The 18,827-nt window shown below is 35.8% G+C and overlaps 1 protein-coding gene across 20 annotated transcripts in view; it reads left to right on the top strand.

The window, feature by feature from the left end:
• KDM6A (lysine demethylase 6A) overlaps positions 1-18,827 on the top strand; it is a 160,054-nt gene that overhangs the window by 98,916 nt on the left and 42,311 nt on the right. For 6 of the 20 annotated variants that reach the window (XR_011135756.1, XR_011135757.1, XM_068915861.1 and 3 more), the window contains exons 9-18: positions 2,180-2,245; positions 3,413-3,506; positions 8,966-9,092; positions 12,001-12,099; positions 12,478-12,697; positions 13,267-13,401; positions 13,846-14,001; positions 14,644-14,739; positions 17,454-17,558; positions 18,176-18,571. Coding sequence is in view for 17 of the 20 variants with exons in the window: in XM_068915861.1 (XP_068771962.1) it covers positions 2,180-2,245; positions 3,413-3,506; positions 8,966-9,092; positions 12,001-12,099; positions 12,478-12,697; positions 13,267-13,401; positions 13,846-14,001; positions 14,644-14,739; positions 17,454-17,558; positions 18,176-18,571 (1,494 nt within the window). In the remaining 3 variants the exon portion in view is untranslated. The remainder of the gene's footprint in view (positions 1-2,179; positions 2,246-3,412; positions 3,507-8,965; positions 9,093-12,000; positions 12,100-12,477; positions 12,698-13,266; positions 13,402-13,845; positions 14,002-14,643; positions 14,740-17,453; positions 17,559-18,175; positions 18,572-18,827) is intronic. The other 14 variants (XR_011135758.1, XM_068915889.1, XM_068915868.1 and 11 more) reach the window with 5 other exon arrangements.

The following is an 18,827-nucleotide window of genomic DNA, read 5'->3' as shown; positions in this document are numbered from 1 at the left end:
ATGTGATGTAATCAGTCTGTGGAATTTAGCTAATTGTAGATGTTTTTGTGAATGGAAGTTAGGCTTAAATGTTGAATCACTAAGGAACTTAATTTATTGTGGTTCAGTTCAAAATATCATGCATGTGGACTGTCATGCAAAAAATGGTCTAGCTGTTTTAATAAACTTGTCTATTTACTTATCCCTGTGCATATTACCCACCCAAGTTTAGAGCAAAAAAACTAAACATAACTTGCATTAAAATTCTTTCATGAGATTGATTTTTTTTATTCATGTGGTTTCTTATACATACGTTAGACTCTTAAAAAAAAAAAAAAAAAAAAGGTTGTCAAGGTGTTGTTTATGTGTATTTGCACATAATTTTCAAATTTAATTAAATTTAGCTGGTAGAAGCATTTGAGCTCTAAGAGGATGATAGCACATAAAGCTGTGTTGTTAATTCTATATCACATCCTTTTATTAGGTGGTTCTTTTGGGAAGTTACGAAACACTTACTGAGATTCCAGGTTATAAATAAATTGAAACCAAGTAGCTACTGAAAAAGCTTACTGAGTATTTGCAATTTGACTGATTGGTCATATGATGTAGATTGTACACTCTTCATCATGTTTATAGGTATAATATGACTCAGGAAGAGATGTGACATGAAAACAAAAACTGTTGTAAATAAAAAAGATGACAGACATAAATTCTACGTTTTCAGTCGGTTGAAAAATAGCTTGATAAAGTAAGTGCTGTCTTTTGATGGCACGGTTTAAAATGACTTTGAGTGGGTGTAGATGTATATAAACAGACGTCACAGATTTGATGAACAAAATATTTTCCTTTGAATGCTCTTGGCTCAGTAGAATTTTTCATTTCAGAAAGCTGCACAACAATTACAATACAGGAATTCCCTATCCCAACCCACCATGAAGAAACTTCATGGACTGTTGTGGTTCTGTAACACGTTAAAAAGACTTTTTACTTGGATGCTATCCAGATTTTATCTTGAGAATTGAAGCACACCTGACAAGTTCATATAACAAAGCATCACTGACACATTAGCTCTTTTGATCTACTAGAGGAAAACAGAAAGTTGAAAATAACAGGTCACCATGGCAGGTGCTTTATATAATTGAGTGACCAATGTTACGTGTGTTTAAGCTAAACTTTATAATTGGCATTTGTAGGCAATGGTAACTTTATTTTGACACAAGTCGGAGCCAAAAGAGTTTAGTGTATTTTCCAGTTAGACCTAGTTTATCTTGCAGTTCTAGTCAAGGGATATCTCCTTTTCTGGAATTTGAGAAACTTTGAAAAATTAGCTGGGCCACAAAGGATCTTGACTTGATTCTAAATTATTAGCTATGGCACAAAGAAGAGACGGTTTCAGAGGGAGGCTTGGTTTCTTCTGAAGGACACAGTGCTACCGTTTTCTGTTCCCCTTCATATATCTCCCCTCTGATCTTGAAGCAAAGAGTTAATTCATTCCTCATTTATCTACCTTGACAGTACTGGAGGTTAAATGTTGGGCTGCCAGCCTCTGAACAACAGAATAGTCCAGTGCTGATAAGAGTTAGTGGTGGTTTTTCCTGGTGTGTAATACTAGTTTCTGTTGTTTCATCTATGGCAGCGTGTGTCCCTTTAACCGTTTAGGATACTAGCTTCTACCGTTTTAAAAGAATGATGATGTTTGGAGGTTCCCCCCCCCCCTCCCTGTTTCTAGGACCATTTGTGATGCAGCCAAGCATCAAGGGAAATACATTTTGATCTTTGAAATTAAAGAATTTAAACAAAAACAAATGTAAAGATTAGACAGATTTTCTGTGTTATTTTAAGGCATATATGCCAGACAGATCTCCAAAGGGTAAATAATATAACAAACAACAGAAGTAAAAACGGTTTCTAGGTCTAGAAAACATGCCTTATTCTAGCAGGTCTTTCCAAACCCTTCCCAGTATGTAAACATCCTTCTCAAGGTGGGGATGTTAGGCACTAGTACTTTCCTATTTTACATCCAGATTGCTGTCCCTGCTGTCATACTATACAGTGAACTTCTGTTCAGTGGCTTATCCTTCATAGTCATTAACTACGAATTTTGTTCCCAGTGCTAAATTAAAAAAAAAAAAATCCTGATTGTTTTTATTTTGCTAGCCATGGATATTTTATTCATGTATACTATTTGTTTTCTTACCAGTTGTCTGCATTTCATGAACACCAATTAAAAACCTTTTCTACCAACTTCCCCTTGTTCCATTTGAAAGTATGTAATTGCTACTTTAATTTTTTTTCCTGACTAGAATGAGGTTTTAAAATAACAAACACAGTTGTCTTTTGAGAATGTAGGATGTAAAAATCCTAATAAATGTTTTTTTAACTTCTAATATTTATATGGTTTACATTTTTCTTCCCAGTTGTCCCTCTTAAAACACCAGTAGTCAGTTCTAGGTACTCTTTGCACAAAACAAATGTCACTAAGTCATGATCATTTGCTTATAGGTGGCCCCATTTCTTTTAGTACGCTCCAGCTGTTTGTCAGAATGAGGTCAGAAGGAGGATTTTTGTGGAAGAGAAGGAACAGAAGAAGGCATTTAAAGTACATTTACTGTTAAACAATTTCTGTTAGGGTAATATGAAGATAAACAAAAGTTGATCCTATTACAAAAAAAAAAAAAAACAAGAACCCCTTAATATATACAAAACATCTCATACTATTCCAGAAGTCAATACAGACCGTGATCCTAACCCAGAAAAGGTGTATTTATGGATATATAGTGAATGATGAACTGAACATTTCCATGCTTTAGACACATTTAAAATAATACAGCAAATAATAAGATAGCATTCCTTCGTTCTGTGGGCATAATCCATGGGTATATTTTCAATATTGTTCTCCATATGGTGGTATCTTTTCCAGGACAGAATTACTTAGTGCTTCAGTTACTGAAAAGGCAGTTCAAGTATACCGGAGACATCTTTTCAAAAAAAGAAAAAAAAAAGTAGTGGGGGGAGGGAGAGGCCACCAGTTATTAATGACCTTTATTTCTGTTTGGAAGTTATGTATAGGTTTTTTTTCAGACGCAGACTCATGTTCTAGCATTCCCCTTAGAAACAACATATTCATTTTAGTGCAAGAGACATAATGCATGTACGAGGAGCTGACCAAATTTAGTAATTTGCAAATTTCCCTCTATTTTAAGCATTCAATTTGTACTAAATACTATATTTCATGAAAGTTATTCTACTAGTGTGTATATATATATATATGTGTATAACTCATTAAAGCTTTCATATGCACTGTATGCAAAAAAGAAATTCTAGAAAATTTCTTTGTCAGTGTGTTTGTGTGCTGTCAGTGCTGTGAAATCATTGCTATTGATGATCCGTTGTAAGCTTTATGACTAATCTATTTACTTTTTTCCTTTTGCAGAGAAAGTATCACTCTGCAAAGGAAGCTTATGAACAACTTTTGCAGATCGAAAACCTTCCTGCACAAGTAAAAGCAACTGTCTTACAGCAGTTAGGTATGTAAAATCAACTTTTATTTTCCTGTGTGTTTCTTTTTCCCTCTTTTTTCTTTTTCCCTCTTTTTACATTCAGCAGGTTTTTTTTTTTTAAGGCTCCATTTCCAGTGTGAGTCATAGTCGCTAAATATCAAACATGAGGTTTTCACTCAAAATAAAGTGCAAAACAGTAAATAGTTAAGTAAACGAGAGCAAGACAACTTACAGATTAAACTTACAGATTCAAAAAGCTCTCAAACACGATGCAGAATCTGCACACTGCAAGGGGGATGGTCATTGAGGTGTGATGATTTTTTTTTTTTCTTTTTTTTCTCATCTTCCTTTCAGAGAAAGGGTGGCAGTTAGAAAGCTATTCTCTCTCCTGTGTATCAACATCCCCTGAATAGCTGGGCTAAATACAGTAATCCAAAATACACCTTTCTATTGTAGAATAGAACAACATCACAGATGAAAAATTTACTTTTTACTTTCTCCTAACTGTAGTAGTAAATGAAAGTATACTCCTGTAATTAAAAAGTTTATGGTAGAATTTTATAAAATGAACCACACACAAAAAAGAGAAAGTATTTTTAAAAGATTGTCATTTTCCATATGTATAGGAAGTTGATGAATCATCCTTAATCCAAAATTTCTAATCAGTAGGTAGAATAAACTGCTTTTGTCCTGTATGCTTTATAAAAGTATATCCAGAATATTTTCTTAAAATTGATCAGTCCAGTGTGAATTTCTTCATTCACTTTCTCCGTGTTATTCATCTAACTCAATATCTTAAATATTAATTTGGCCTGCTTTTTCATCTTTCTTTCCCTTCACATTATGGTCATTGAATTCTTATTAGTAACTGATGCTACGTTGTGGCTACAGCGCTTTCTTTTTTTATAATGCAGGCTGTGTATGTATTTGAGTGGACTAATTTGTTTAGCCTTTTTTTTTTTTTCCCCCTCTTTGCGAAACGACAAATGAAACTATTGGAATCTAGGCACCGATCTTTTTGCTGTCCCATGACAATACTCCTTCCATTTCAGTCTCCCCTCTGTTTTGTTTTGTTTTATTTTGTTTTTAATTGTCATTATCCCAGCCAATATAAATTGTCAGATTTCCTCCAGAAAGTGTATACACATGATCCATGGAAGATAGACTTCCCCAAATATCTGAGTAGTGCTTTTCAACTCCATTTGATATATGTTGCCACATGAGAGACAAAGGCATGATTGTACTCATCAGATCACTCCACAATTGTCTGCTAGCAGTAAGAGCAACGATTATGAGAATTGTTTGCTATCTAAAAACAGGATTAACTTTCCCTAGTAAAATTAGCACAGGTTGCCTGGTTGTGATGGTATGGATAGCCCCTTTGTGGAGAAAGAGACAGAATGGCCTTAACCAGGACATTCAAAGAATAATACTCCCTTTGCTCTTAACTGTTAATAACTGTCATATTTATCAGAGTATGGTGTTTATCACAGATACAGACTCTAGCAGCTGGTAATAAAACACCTCCTCCGGAAGAGCAGCCTGCGTGGTACATTGATGCTTAGAAGAAATAATGGAAAATACCTGCTATCTGTCAGAATGCTATTGACAAAGGAAAATAAAAATATATTTGTATTTCTGTGTTGAATTTTCTTCTACTCAAATAGGAAATTTAATTTAGCATTAGAATTCCCTTTGTTGGTTTTCCTCAGCTACTTAATGTTTATTGAGCAAGAGTTCAAATTTAGGCAAGTTCCAATGTCTTTTAAGAGAGAGTTATCAAAATCTTTGCTCTTGCTGCTGGCTTCCAAAGCAGTGAGATCTCTGTGAAGGAGAGCCTTGTGATTCTGAGAAGCATATGCATGTGTTTTAGCTAATGCATGTTGACTAGTTCCAGTAGTTACAACGGGAAAATGTAGTTGCATAAGAGCGGCTTACTACTTCTTCTTATCTCCGTTTCATGCTCTTCAGAGACAGTAATTCTTTTCACTGTTTTACATAAAATTACGTTAAATAAAGGCAGCCATACCAGATGAGACTGAAGATCATTCTGTCTCAGCATTTTTTCTCCAGTCATGGTTAACAGTTGCACAGGGAAAAGCATAAGAACAACATAAACATCTGCTTAGAGTTTCCCAAAACATTTGCTCAGTGATTTTCAGCTAGGGGCTTGCTAGGCTGGTGTCTTTGTAATTGGGGGAGACATCATAAGATGCCACAGTGGGGAGGAGGCTCGTCTCTTCAGAGGCTGTGATGGTGACGACGTTCATCTGGGAAAGAGCAATGGCAGCAAACTCAGCATGAGTGGCTTACAAGTTTGCCTTAAAGCAACTGCTACCTGAGTGAGGGTAGCACATCACCTTGCTGAGGAAACAGTGATTTGTTACAAATTAGATTGTAAAGCCCTGGAAAAGAGCCTGGAACATTTGGGAAGTATAGACAAAATCTCCATTCTTATTTATTAATAATAGTGAAAATGTCCCAAGAGTGGAAGAGCAGTTCATGTGCTAGTTGAGAATTTGGGGTAGATCCTGGAGAAAATGAGAAGCTTCACAGCTTAACGGGGTTCTACCCTTACAGAATAGCAAAAAACCCTCTCGCAAAATCCAAAAATATGAAAACAAAGTATGATTTGACCTTGCTTTCATTTGAGCCACTGACTGTTACGTCTAATAATATTTTCACCCATATTTTATATTTGTCATTAAGAAGTCTGCTCTTGCAAGTTTAGAATTCGTGCCTTTCACTGTTGTTGCACAGGATATTCTTTGGCTAGCTGTGGTTCCAGAATGTGCTTTGGGGGCATTAATATTTTTCTTCCTTGTTTGGAGTCATCTTCCAATTGACTATTATAAATAGATTCAGGAAAAACTCACTCAAAGTATGCTTAGGATGGTGTTTCTCAGCTCCCTTTTCTGTGAGAAATTTTGACCAATTCTCATTGCAGTCTCCAGTTTGGAAGGTTGCTAAGCGTATTCAGATGGACCTAACATTAAAAAAAAAAAAAAATCTTCCCCCATTGGTTGCTTTCAGTACTTTCCTCATTTTACTGAGGAGCAGAAAAAAGACTCAGTTTCCTTCACTTAAGCTATTCAAGTAGAAATCTTTAGTTTGTTTATTCTACCTCACCCTCTCCCCTCCCTTGCCTTCTGTGTTTTTCACCTCTCTGCATAGGGAGATAAAGTCAGGAAGCCACCCCTGTTTCAGCAGTGAAACTAGGTTGGGATAACTAGTTCTCACTTCTATCTCCTGGAAGTAAATTCTTGGGGCTTATCAGTGAACTGCAATAAAGATCCCCTGAAGATACAGCATGTTATCTTTCAGTCTGGCAAGCTTCTAATTGGGCAGAAAATAGGCATCAGAGCACAACATTTCTGAAGTTTCAGGAAGTTGCTTAATGTCTTTTACCTTTGTTTATAATCCCTGAAATACTGCCTTTCTCGCATTCCGACTTTGCTTGATATCAATCTACCTGACGCATTTATCCTCACTGCACAATTACACAGGTGCATTCTGATAGCCACCTTCACATGAGCGTGTGGTTTTTTTTTCTCTCTCTCTGAAGGTGTGACTATCTTCTATATATTTAGGAACTTCAATGACTTGGTATTTCAGTCAAAATCATAGCTTGTTCATGAAGTCCACCAAAGCAAGTTTGAATGTTATACGCCTCTGAGAAAAATATGGGGCTTTTTGTTTTGTTTTCTGATGGGTAGACTTTGGATTAATCCAACTTCAAACAAGAGAAAGTACACTTTCTGTCAGCACAGTAACTACTTAGCTCCTAACCTGACATTTCTTGCAGTCCTTGAAATACTCAAAATTCTGTTCCTGACCACGATTTCCGAGTGGTATTTTTTAAACACTTCAAGCAAGCGTTACTCACGATTTTCTCCTAATTGCCTTTTTTTTTTTTTAAGTTTCGAAGTTTGTCTTCTATTTGCGAAAGTGCCACTTTGACTATTAGTAAACTGTAAGACTGGAATTAAATATAAGATATATTGAACAGATAGCCTATGCTTTAAATATTTTATTCTAAATGCCTATGGGTGAAATCAGGCTGCAAATACTGATCAGTACACTTGTCAACCTTATTTTTCTTTGTCTAGTATTTCAAATGAGGCAGGCAAGCTTTGATGATTTGATGTTCAGATGTTCATGTAGTTAAACTGATATCAGTTATGATACAGTTAAACTGTATCATAAATGGGTAAGCTTAAGGTTTTGACGTTTAGTTGATGGAGGCTTCGAATGGACATTTAGTTGCAGATAAGTGTGTACAACTCTAAAGGTAACTTGAACTTTATACAAGTTGTGGATATACTGTGGAATTTATATCAGTGTTCCACAGGGCACCTTTTATGGACAGTGCATTAGAATAACATAGGGACTGTCTGCTGTCATATCCTACAGTTTACAAATGTTGGACGAAAGGCAGTGGATTGTCAAGACAAGTGCATGGAGATTAAGGAACCAGCAAGACATTATTGATCAGTGTAGTATGTAGTGATTTCAGTGCAAGCCAGCTGCCTTACCTTGTACGTATGTCAGGAATGACAGTGAGATGATTTTATGAATGATTGAAAGAAATTCCATTTAAGCATAAAAGCAGGTGGGGAGCAACTTGAGAAGATGACAAAGGTGCTTTATTGAAATGGTAACCTCGTCTTGCATTGTTGCTGGAGCAGAGAGAGCTTTTTGGCATCCTAACAGCACAAAAAAGATGATACGGGAGCATGGACTGTGGGAGGCCTTGAAGGTGGGGATAAATAGTTTGCCTAATACAATGAAGAAAGAGAAGACATTTGAAAGAATAGGATGCATGGCAAGATAAGGAGATAAGATGATCTTTTCAGCAGAATTTTGAATGTGGATCAGAGGTGATTGCGTTTGTCAAGGTGAAAGGAGAGGATGTTGTAGCAATGCAGGTAAAATGGCGACAGAAGAAAGAATTTTAAGTGAAGATAAAAAATTTGTTACCAATAGTCTGTTGGGGAATTGGCCAAATATAGATGTGGCGTGCTTAGGAGGATTTAGAAGAAAAGGGGTAAAATGAACGGAATACCTAGATAATTGATGTGCGTTACAAGAAGAGCGGTGATATTTTTTTCACAGTGACAGAGTAGGAGCCTGTGTTCAGAGAAGGAAAGAATTAACATTTTCAGATTGACTTTTATACTAAAAGATTGAGCAGTTCATAATTATGCTACTAACCTTGTGAAAAATGATTTAAACAAAAAACAGATTAAAAAGCCCCTGAAAGTAATCTTGACTTAGTGTCCTTACATCTTGTTATTTTATGATAGGACTTAAAAAAAAAAAAAAAAAATTGTGCAGGTTCTGTTCATGTTGTTGAATGTAAGTGGTGGTATTGTTGTTTGATGTTACTTTTTTCAAAGAGGACTGATGCTATCAGTATCATGCTCTGCCAAAGTGTTAAATGGTCTTTGAGAATTTTGCTTGTGCCACTTTGATTCTTTTTGCAGGCTGGATGCATCACACCGTGGATCAGCTTGGAGACAAGGCAACCAAGGAAAGCTATGCTATACAGTATCTCCAGAAATCTCTAGAAGCAGATCCAAATTCTGGCCAATCCTGGTATTTCCTTGGAAGGTGAGAACTGACTTTATAGACACTGTAACTATGTTTGCATTTGGGGTGTGTGGGTTCTTTTGTTCTTTGTTTATATGTATTCTAAGTTTCTTTTTGGGAAGCTGTGACAGATCTGAAAGCGCTTTTTTTTTTTTTTGCAAGTCTTAGTCCATTTAAAATTAACAAGAATGAGTATCTTTTATGTTAACTTTTTCTTCTTTTGAATACTTCTGGAGAATGAAGGAAGGGAAAGATAAAATGTCGCTACTGAAGTCTAATCCTCTGGAAAATGTAAAAGAGACAAGTTGCTAACACTTTGGGTATGAATATGTATTAAATGAATTATGTTGTCCAAGTAGTCCTGCTTTAGTCTACACGTTTACAGTAAACTGAATCTACCCTATCTGTTCTTCTAGGTCTTCTTCATACTCTCTGTTATGTCTCCGTTATGTCTTCCTCATAGCATCCCCTTTTATTCTTTCTTTTTGATAAATGGTCTGTAAAAATGCTTTACTTTTCTTCATACTTTTTTTCATTATTCTTAATCTTTTACTTTCTCAAAATCTACCTTTTAGCCTTAATCAAATTTTGTACTAACTCTAAGCATTTTCTCAGGTATCTATCATCTATAAGCAGAATATATTACAGCTAAACATTAGGCCAAGATAGCTCAGATGGATCTGTTCTAGTCTGTACTTGAGTACTATATTAATTGTGTGCTAGCAGACACTATTTTTTACTTGCAAATGAACTTTTTATTCCCAGATATAAATAGTATTTATTTGATGACTTTGATTTGAGTTGTTGTTGTTGTTGTTGTTGTTCTTTTTAAGAAAACAGTTTAGGGTATTTTATGCAAATTAGCAATAACTCTTGAAAAACTCAGATTTCTGCAGAACAGCCATGCAACTTTTCTTCCGTAAGCTTGAAGGTTTTTTATGAGGGCAATGTGAGTTCACAGGTGAACAAGGTCAGTTCTGTTAAGTGGAAACTATGTTAGATATGAATTATGCAAAAATAAAATTAATATACTATCCTCTGTATCTTCCAGCTGATTTTCTTGGAGGTTCTGGTCATATACAATTGGAGCATATTTTCTTTTTGTCATCCTGATTATGTTTCTGCAGCTGTTGCTTTTAAGACAGGACTCTTCCATCAGCAATCTGCAGGCTAAGGGAGAGTACGAGTGGAGAGAAAAAGGGAAAATGAGTCAGCGAACGTCTTACCATTCACTGGGCTGAAATCCTGTTTCTACCTCAGTAGTCCCGTTCCACATGCCTAGAGCTAGTTGAGTAAGAATGCTGCAGAGCAGAGCTGGCGCTCCGTAGAGTATGTGCACGCGCAGAGGCTGTGTTCCTGCTCCTATGGTGCCAGGCTGCTAATGCAGTTACAGTGAAACCTAGGGCGCTACGAACAGGGAGCAGGGATGGAGGAAATGGGGAATGGAAAATCCAGCAGAAATATCTAATACAGAGAGAAACAGAGCAAAAATCTTTGTGTGGGCCACCCCAGTCCACGCACTGGAGGGAGAAGAGGGAAAGGAAAGAAGGAACAGAGTTACAGGGTTGTGCTCACTCTTCCTCTTCTTCACTCCTCATGTGTTTCCTTGGGTAATTCCTTCCTCTTCTAGTTGTTCTCCTCCAAACTGGGTTGCAAATAATTTTCAAGTTAGTTTCCTGGCTGCCTTGCAAAAATGAACTAAAAAAACCCAACCCTGTTTTAAGTTTTGTTGGGTGTTCAGTGGTAGTGTTATACTAATTGGAGTATTCATGTATATGATAAGCAGACAGATTTAAACATATCTATTGAAATGCAGGTTAGATTGCAATTAAAATTATCTTTTGAAAGATTTCATTCGGACTTAGTAGTAGATGTTTCTAGGCAAAGCACCACTAAATTTTATTGTATTCCTTTCCTAGTGTGCCTTAATAATATATGAGAGTCTAGCATATCTGATGGATCTTATTCTGTATGGTTCTTATTCTGTATGGTTCTGCTTATGTTCTTTTTTTCTTCTTCTTCTTTTTTTTTTTTTTTTTAACTAGAATAAATATTCTGTTGTTACTTATGTGCTTTGAAAGTTGTCTGTTTTTTCCAGTGGGGAAACTTATTGCAAACAATATAAAGAGAAGAGCTGCTGTAAATAAAACTAATAAATATATAGACATATATAAGTATTCTATTTGTTTGAAGATTTTCCTTAAAAAGGTTGATATTCTTCTCTTCCCCTTTCCTTCTTGCAGCTCTCTTTGAGTTCTGACATTTCTACTTAAAATGTTGAAATACCTTTGAAAGTCTAATATGTGCATAATGTTCAAGTAAGAAATTGTGAAAAAATCAAGGACAGCAAAATTTTTGCAAATTTTCATATTCTGAATATGTAGTAGATCTAACTAGTTTGTTGTTCATTCCTTTAACGTTTTTTTGAGATGTGAGAAATGCACATAAAAGACTTTCCAAGCAATCAAGGAGCATCATGGTGGAATTATTTTCTCTATGATAATTATGAAACACTTCTTGTAGAACATAAAATTTCGTAACAATTTGTCTAATGAAATAGATAGCTTAATTGTTTTTTTTCTAATGCTATCTGTAAGTAAATATTATTCCTATTGACCGATGAGCTCTCACAAGTGCAACAAATGTAAATCTTGAAAATGTGATATGACTTCTGTTTTCCTTGCCAATGCAATAAATTAGGATTTAAACAGCTTTGGTGTACTTTTCAAATAACTAATTAGTAATACGTTTTGATTAGGAATTCTGTTGAGTCAGCTTGTGCTTGGCATTCAGAAACAGTAGATGTTTTGGATTTATGTAGATGAGTATGTATTTGCATGACTTAAAGTTTATCAGTCCACTCTTGGTAAGCCATGCTCAGTGATCCCTTTCTATAAATATTACCAAAGTTCTTTTTTTCTTCTCCCAGGTGCTATTCAAGTATTGGGAAAGTTCAGGATGCCTTTATCTCTTATAGGCAATCTATTGATAAATCAGAAGCAAGTGCAGATACATGGTGTTCTATAGGGTAAGAATGATACAGGGTAATATAGTGTTATAATTCAGTGCTAATAGATGTAAATGAATATCAGCTTTTTAATTTTTTTATGCTCTCAAGTGGACCTTAAAGTTTTTTTTGTTGTTATTTTCAGCTTTATAGTCTGTCAGACATGTCTGATTTGAAGTTAAAATAACTTTTTTTGCTTTCTCAATGTTTTTAAATACCAAATATGCTATGTATATGAGCTTTGCATGTTTAAGATATTAAAACATATTGTTTATATTTATTATTCTGCTTTATATAATGGGAAAGTGTATTAAGGGTTTTGGGGTGGATGTGTATATTTGATTTCTTTGTATTTTGACTTTGTTATTAATTCTCAACTTCACTAATCTTTCTATTCAGTGTGCTGTATCAACAGCAAAATCAGCCTATGGATGCTTTACAGGCCTATATCTGTGCTGTACAATTGGACCATGGTCATGCTGCAGCCTGGATGGACCTAGGCACACTCTATGAGTCCTGCAACCAGCCTCAGGATGCCATTAAATGCTACTTAAACGCAACTAGGAGCAAAAATTGTAGTAATACCTCTGCACTTGCAGCACGGATAAAGTATTTACAGGTAAAACTAATGTTTTAAGAAAAGGGAAATACTGTTCAAAATACACAGCAGAGGGGAGGGGAAAAGTAACACACACATTTAACTTAAAATTGTTTGTGGTGTCTATAACTTGTTTTCATGTGTATTGTAAGCATATCATAGCTTGTAATATTTTATTTCTTCATTTTTAAATGGAACTTAATAATTCCTTATAAGCAATGCTATTTTGCACATTTAATCAATACATACTGTTTTACATCACTTTGCTTTTTTCTTTGTATTGTCTACATTTTTAAGTTCTCATAGCATATATAGAGAGAACACACGCACACTATCTTTCACTCTCGTTTGCAATTTCAGAAAAAAAGAATTATGAGACCTCTGAATGCAGAGCTCATCTTTGTTCTGATTCTCACAAAGGTTTATATTCTGGTTACCCTCTTTATACTTAGCACCTTTCTAAAACCCCAAATTTTAAATCTATCCTCTCTTTAAGACGTAATTAGCTACAGCATTTAGGAAGATTTCATGGACTTGCTCTTACTAAAGTAGGCTTGTGTTAAATTTGCTTTTTACATAATTTTTCCTAGGCTCAGTTGTGTAACCTTCCACAAGGTAGTCTACAGAATAAAACTAAATTACTTCCTAGTATTGAGGAGGCATGGAGCCTACCAATCCCCGCAGAGCTTACCTCCAGGCAGGGTGCCATGAACACAGCACAGCAGGTGAGAAGTTGGGTTATGTTCTGCAGGTGCCCAGCTTTAAGGGTTCTTTAAAATCTGTAGTGGTCAAGCTTATTTTATTGAGCGCAGGACTGGCTTTTATTAATAGAAAGCCTTTGATTTGTTTGCAAAGGGATACTAGATGAAGAAAAAGCTCCCTATAATATGGGAGAAGTATGGGGGTACCAATTTAGAACCTTTGTGGATTTTCATGATTTTGAAGGATTTCATCTTAAATAGAAATGCTACAGTGGTTTAATAATCCCATGAAAGGTACACATTCCTCCATTGATGACCATATGGAAACTGATTTTTCAGTTATTGAGATCAGCCTCAGTATATCTATGCAGCCCTTTAAAAATATGTGGGCTGTTAAAATATGTAGTTTAAAGAAAAGAATTAAGAATATATAGAACCATATTTTTGTCTTCCTTCTGTGATTCTTAGGCTTGTAAACCTCATCATCCAAATACTGAACCTGTACTAGGCCTCACTCAAACACCAATTTCACAGCAATCCTTGCCACTACACATGATTCCTTCTAGCCAAGTAGATGACCTGACCAGTCCTGCCAAGAGGAAAAGAACATCTAGTCCAACGAAGGTATATATTCTGATGAACTAAAGAGCCCCCAGCCAAAATTTTATAGAAGTATGCATTAAAATGATACAGCATGCACAGAATTTGTGCTGTAAATTTTAATCCTTTGGCATCAAGGTGGGGAATGTTTTTAGGAATTTTAGGAAACATTTTTCAGTAATATGTTTAATTAGGAGGTTATAGTTCAGATAGGAAGTTCATAAGGGCAATGCAGATTGGTGGCACTATACTATACCAACGTCTGAATAAGTGCAATCATAGTGTGATGAAAGTTAGGGAAACGACCATGTCATCGTGTCTATTGCCTTTGCTTATATTTAGAATTCAAATGTTTCATCATCATGTAATAATGTTATAGTAGATAAAATATTCGGTCTTAACAGTAGTGTACCTTTAAGTTAATTACGTAATTTGATTTGATTCGTTGTTATTATGGTATTAGATATCGTTTACTTTTTCCTCTAAGTACTGTGATGCTGTATGGGAGTGGTAGATTGAGGTTTGGCATGTTTTAGTTTATTCTTCCTATATATTGTTTTTGAACTGTGATTAGTTGTTTCACGAATAAGTTAAAGTCTAGATATTAGGAAAAGCTGTTGTTGGTCCTTTAATATTCAAGCATTTTAATGTAATATTTTCTCTCAGAATACTTCAGATGTTTGGAGCAGTGGCCATACAGTGTCACATCCTCCTGTACAGCAACAAATTCATTCTTGGTGCTTGACACCACAGAAATTACAGGTAGGTGTGTTAAAGATCTTTAGAAGCTTTGGTGTTTTTTTTTCTGTTTGTTTGTTTTAATAAAATGTATCTGGAATACTTCCCAAATAGTGCAGAGTGTAATACAGCTCGTGTTAGTGTTTATAGCTTCTCTATGGACTATGTAAGATTCTTTATCTAATAAAATAAAGAAGGAACTGAATTCCAATTCAACTAGTGGTCTATAGTAGAAACTGAACACTTGCATTGTGTGAATTCTGTAATTTATAAAGTAAGACTATATAGTAATTCTTTTTTCTTATGAAAATTTAAAGAAAAATATATGCAAAATGTTACGCTCTTGTGTGCCAAGTGAATTTTGCTGCATGCTGTTATAATATCAAGGATTTTGAAAGAGGTGTAGAACTATTGTAATATCCTCTTTTTCCTGTAAGGTAGCTTCTTTTATCAAATTGCATAAACAAACTTGCACATTCTACAAAACAAAATTACTTAAATGAAATCTGGTACTACTTCTCTGTAATTAAGATTATGTAACATCTTTATATGAAATGCTAGATTTTATTTTTAAAGCCTTGTTTCAGGTCTTATTGTCATCATGTGCTGTTGCCCCCTCAGTTCATTAGCGGTTGCAGGAATTGCATATTTTGAAAATCCGGCCTAAGTGGACACCCTGAGCCGTGTATCACAGATACTAATTTGGATACAAGGAAAAATAAAACGGAATATAGCGCAGAGATTGACAGCACAGTGGTTGACAGAGCAGTATTCCCCTTAAACCCCAGTCCAGCTCTTCTTCAGCTGAACAGTGTTAGCTTTACTGTGTTGCATATTTTTTTCCCTTCCTTTCCTCTCAGCCCACCCCCCACCCCTGGTTCTCGCTAAGCACTGTCTTATATTTTTCCCTCTTTTTGCATCTCATTATTTCTCTCTGCTTACTTTATACCTTACTGCTTTTTTTCCTCTTTCAGGCATCTTTATCATTCTGCCTTTTTCCAGATTCAGCTTCCTCCTCCTTAAGCTGGTGACCTAAGTAGGCTTTGCTGTCTAAGTATGGGATACTGGATTTGTTAGCAATAGCTTGACAAGGTTCCATCGCACATGAGTAGGAAAACCAGAAAGATGTGATACACGTAATCTCGGAGGAGAGTGAATAAAACCTTTACCTTTTCTAATTCAGCCTTTCAAATGTTGCAACTCAAAGGCTGGACATGGCACATAACGGCAGGCTAAACAACCCAGCTAAGGAAAGCAGATGGGGAAAGGTTTGTGGCCACACAGCAGCCTCCAGGGCTACAAGCATGCAAGTAGAGGAGGGATGCCTACTGGTTGCACAGAAGTGGTGGGCAGCAAGAACAGTGCTGCCCCAAAGCCTCTGCACCCACAGCACTAGAGGAGAGAGCAAGAGCCTGCCTTTACTGTCATGTGTGCTCGTCGGTCTTTTGATTCCTGTTACCCTATTTAAGCATCTCTTAAAAAAAAGAGCAAAACAGCACCTGAAGACCACTTTTTCTCGCTTGCGTATGTGTGCACAGTACGTGCACTCCCATGTAGTTCCTGCGTTCATCTCACAATCGTTTATATATCTGGATTAATTTTATTCATTGTAGTCCATCTTGAAGAGAGAATGTCAGAATGAAAGCTAATATTAATCCAGGAATTAATACTGTTCCTCCTCCCCCTTCCCCCCTTTTTTTTAGCATCAAGTATCTTTAACTGTTTTTCAGATAAACTTGGATGTTTTTAATTGATAGTTTTGCAAATACGTTTGATCAGAGCAGGATGAATTACACCTTATTTAATAGTCATAATTCTGTTTATGCCTTATTAATACGCTGTAACCAAAGCAAAGGAAATGAGAAGGATATACAAAAATAACATAGGCAGACTTGAAAAAACTAGAGTAAACATGTTTTCTTTTTTAATTTTCTTTTTACTTTTGAGAAATAAATTAAAACGATGTACAATAATTTAGTATTTAAGAATAGTCAATGCAAACAATATTTCTATATCACATTTTGCATAGCACAGCTTTGGACTTGCTCTCCGTGCACGCCCTTCCCTCTTGGATAGTGCTTTTGTTGTTCCACAGTTTCAGTGTTTATGTCAGACCACTTAGAAATAGCCTGACTGGTAGAATAATTGTGTGCGCTGAGTATATATAGAGTAGATCAGAATTTTGAATAGAAAGATCAGAATTTTGGTAATAAATGCTTAAATTACCAGTTGTAAATGAGGTTAATCTCCTATCTTAAGGAATTGTTCACCATAATTAAGTTATATAGTTTTCTGGGTTTTTTTTTTTTTTTTGTATTTTGTTGAGTTTTCCTGTGCGACAATAGGTTTAATTTACTTTGCGCTTAAAAATGCAAATGCAAGTATAACAGAATATCGAAAGTATCAATACTTACTTAATGATAATAGGAATTATATACATTCATACTTTAACATATTTTTTCTTGGACACTGCAAGTTCACTTGATTTTAGTCTAGTTATAATATTACTTGTATGCTAAAATCATTTTGAAAGTCTCTTCAGTTTCAGTAAGTAATAATAAGCTCTGGTTACAGCATAATATATATGGAAAGATGTTTGGGCCTGCAGCAGAAATCTTGATCATGTTTTCAGCTTTACAAGTCTCGTCTTTGCTGATAGCTTTTTGTAATATATGCAAGAAAGTTTTTTCACCACATACAACTTTAATGATTCTGAACTGTACTGCTATTTTTTTCAGCACTTGGAACAGCTGCGTGCAAACCGAAATAATCTAAATCCGGCACAGAAACTTATGCTGGAACAGCTGGAGAGTCAGTTTGTCTTAATGCAGCAACACCAGCAGGTGAGAATAAAAATATTTTTCTATTCTACCAAATTTATGTCAGTGATGGTATCTTGTTTCTTGAATTCTGTAAAGTGTCTACGGTACAGACTTCTGATGCCCTTTACCTACGTTACATTCGGTCATCTTTTTTGAAATGTTGTATAACATTTAATCGTGCTTTGCTGGTTGAAACTTAAATGTTTTTAGCACTGTTTATTGTGGGACTACCAGATAACGTAAAAATTTGAAAGTGTAACTTAAAAACTAAAATGAGTGGACACATCTAAGAGTCTTACTTAAAAAAAAATACTTACTTGTAGTAAGCCACATTACAGCATTTCCCTCCTGCTCTCATTGTTTGCTTCTCTCTCTCTTAGTGTCCAACTTTAGCGGTAAAACGCTAACACTCAGACTGAAGAGCCTAGAAGAAAAGTGTGCCGATAGCTTTACCTTAAAGCTCACTCAGTGCCATTTGTGAGCATGGCAGTCATCTTATCTCTCAAAAGCAGCGGGAAAGATCCTAAAATCTGTATAAAATTGAAATGGAGCAGTGGATTAAAACTACAAGCCTTCTGTAATCTGTACTTGTTAAATTCCATAACTAATGTTCTTGTGCTTTGTTCGTCTTCCATTAGATGAGACAAACAGGAGTTGCACAGGTACGATCTACTGGAATTCCTAATGGGCCAACAGCTGACTCATCACTGCCTACAAACTCTGTCTCTGGTCAGCAGCCGCAGGTTGCTCTAACCAGAGTGCCTAATGTCGCTCAGCGTGGAATCCGTCCCGCCTGCCCCGGGCAGCCTATGGCTAATGGACCCTTTGCAGCAGGCCCCGTTCCCTGCAGCACAGCAAGAACGCTGGGTAGTACAGACACTATTTTGATAGGCAATAATCACATAACAGAAAGTGGAAGTAATGGAAACGTGCCTTACCTGCAGCGAAACGCACTCTCTCTACCTCATAACCGCACAAACCTGACCAGCAGCGCAGAGGAGCCGTGGAAAAACCAACTATCTAACTCCACTCAGGTACGCGGTTTCAGCTTACTAAGATAATACACTAGGAAGGTTTAGTAACTAGGTGACCATTTAAAGTCTCTCATAAAAGCATGTTCTCTGTTTTCTGTATGTAGTTGATGCCACAGATGTAAGTGACAAAACCTACAGGAAGTTAAAACTGCCTGTTATATTCTACTGTGAAGATATATATGTATAAAATCAACCACTTGCAGGAAAAAGGAAATGGTCATAAATCCCAAAGGGCAGTTGCATACTACTCAGCTGC

This window comes from Struthio camelus, chromosome 1 (genome assembly GCF_040807025.1).
Source record: "Struthio camelus isolate bStrCam1 chromosome 1, bStrCam1.hap1, whole genome shotgun sequence".
Classification (NCBI taxonomy): domain Eukaryota; kingdom Metazoa; phylum Chordata; class Aves; order Struthioniformes; family Struthionidae; genus Struthio; species Struthio camelus.
This window is presented reverse-complemented; position numbering and strand designations above follow the sequence as displayed.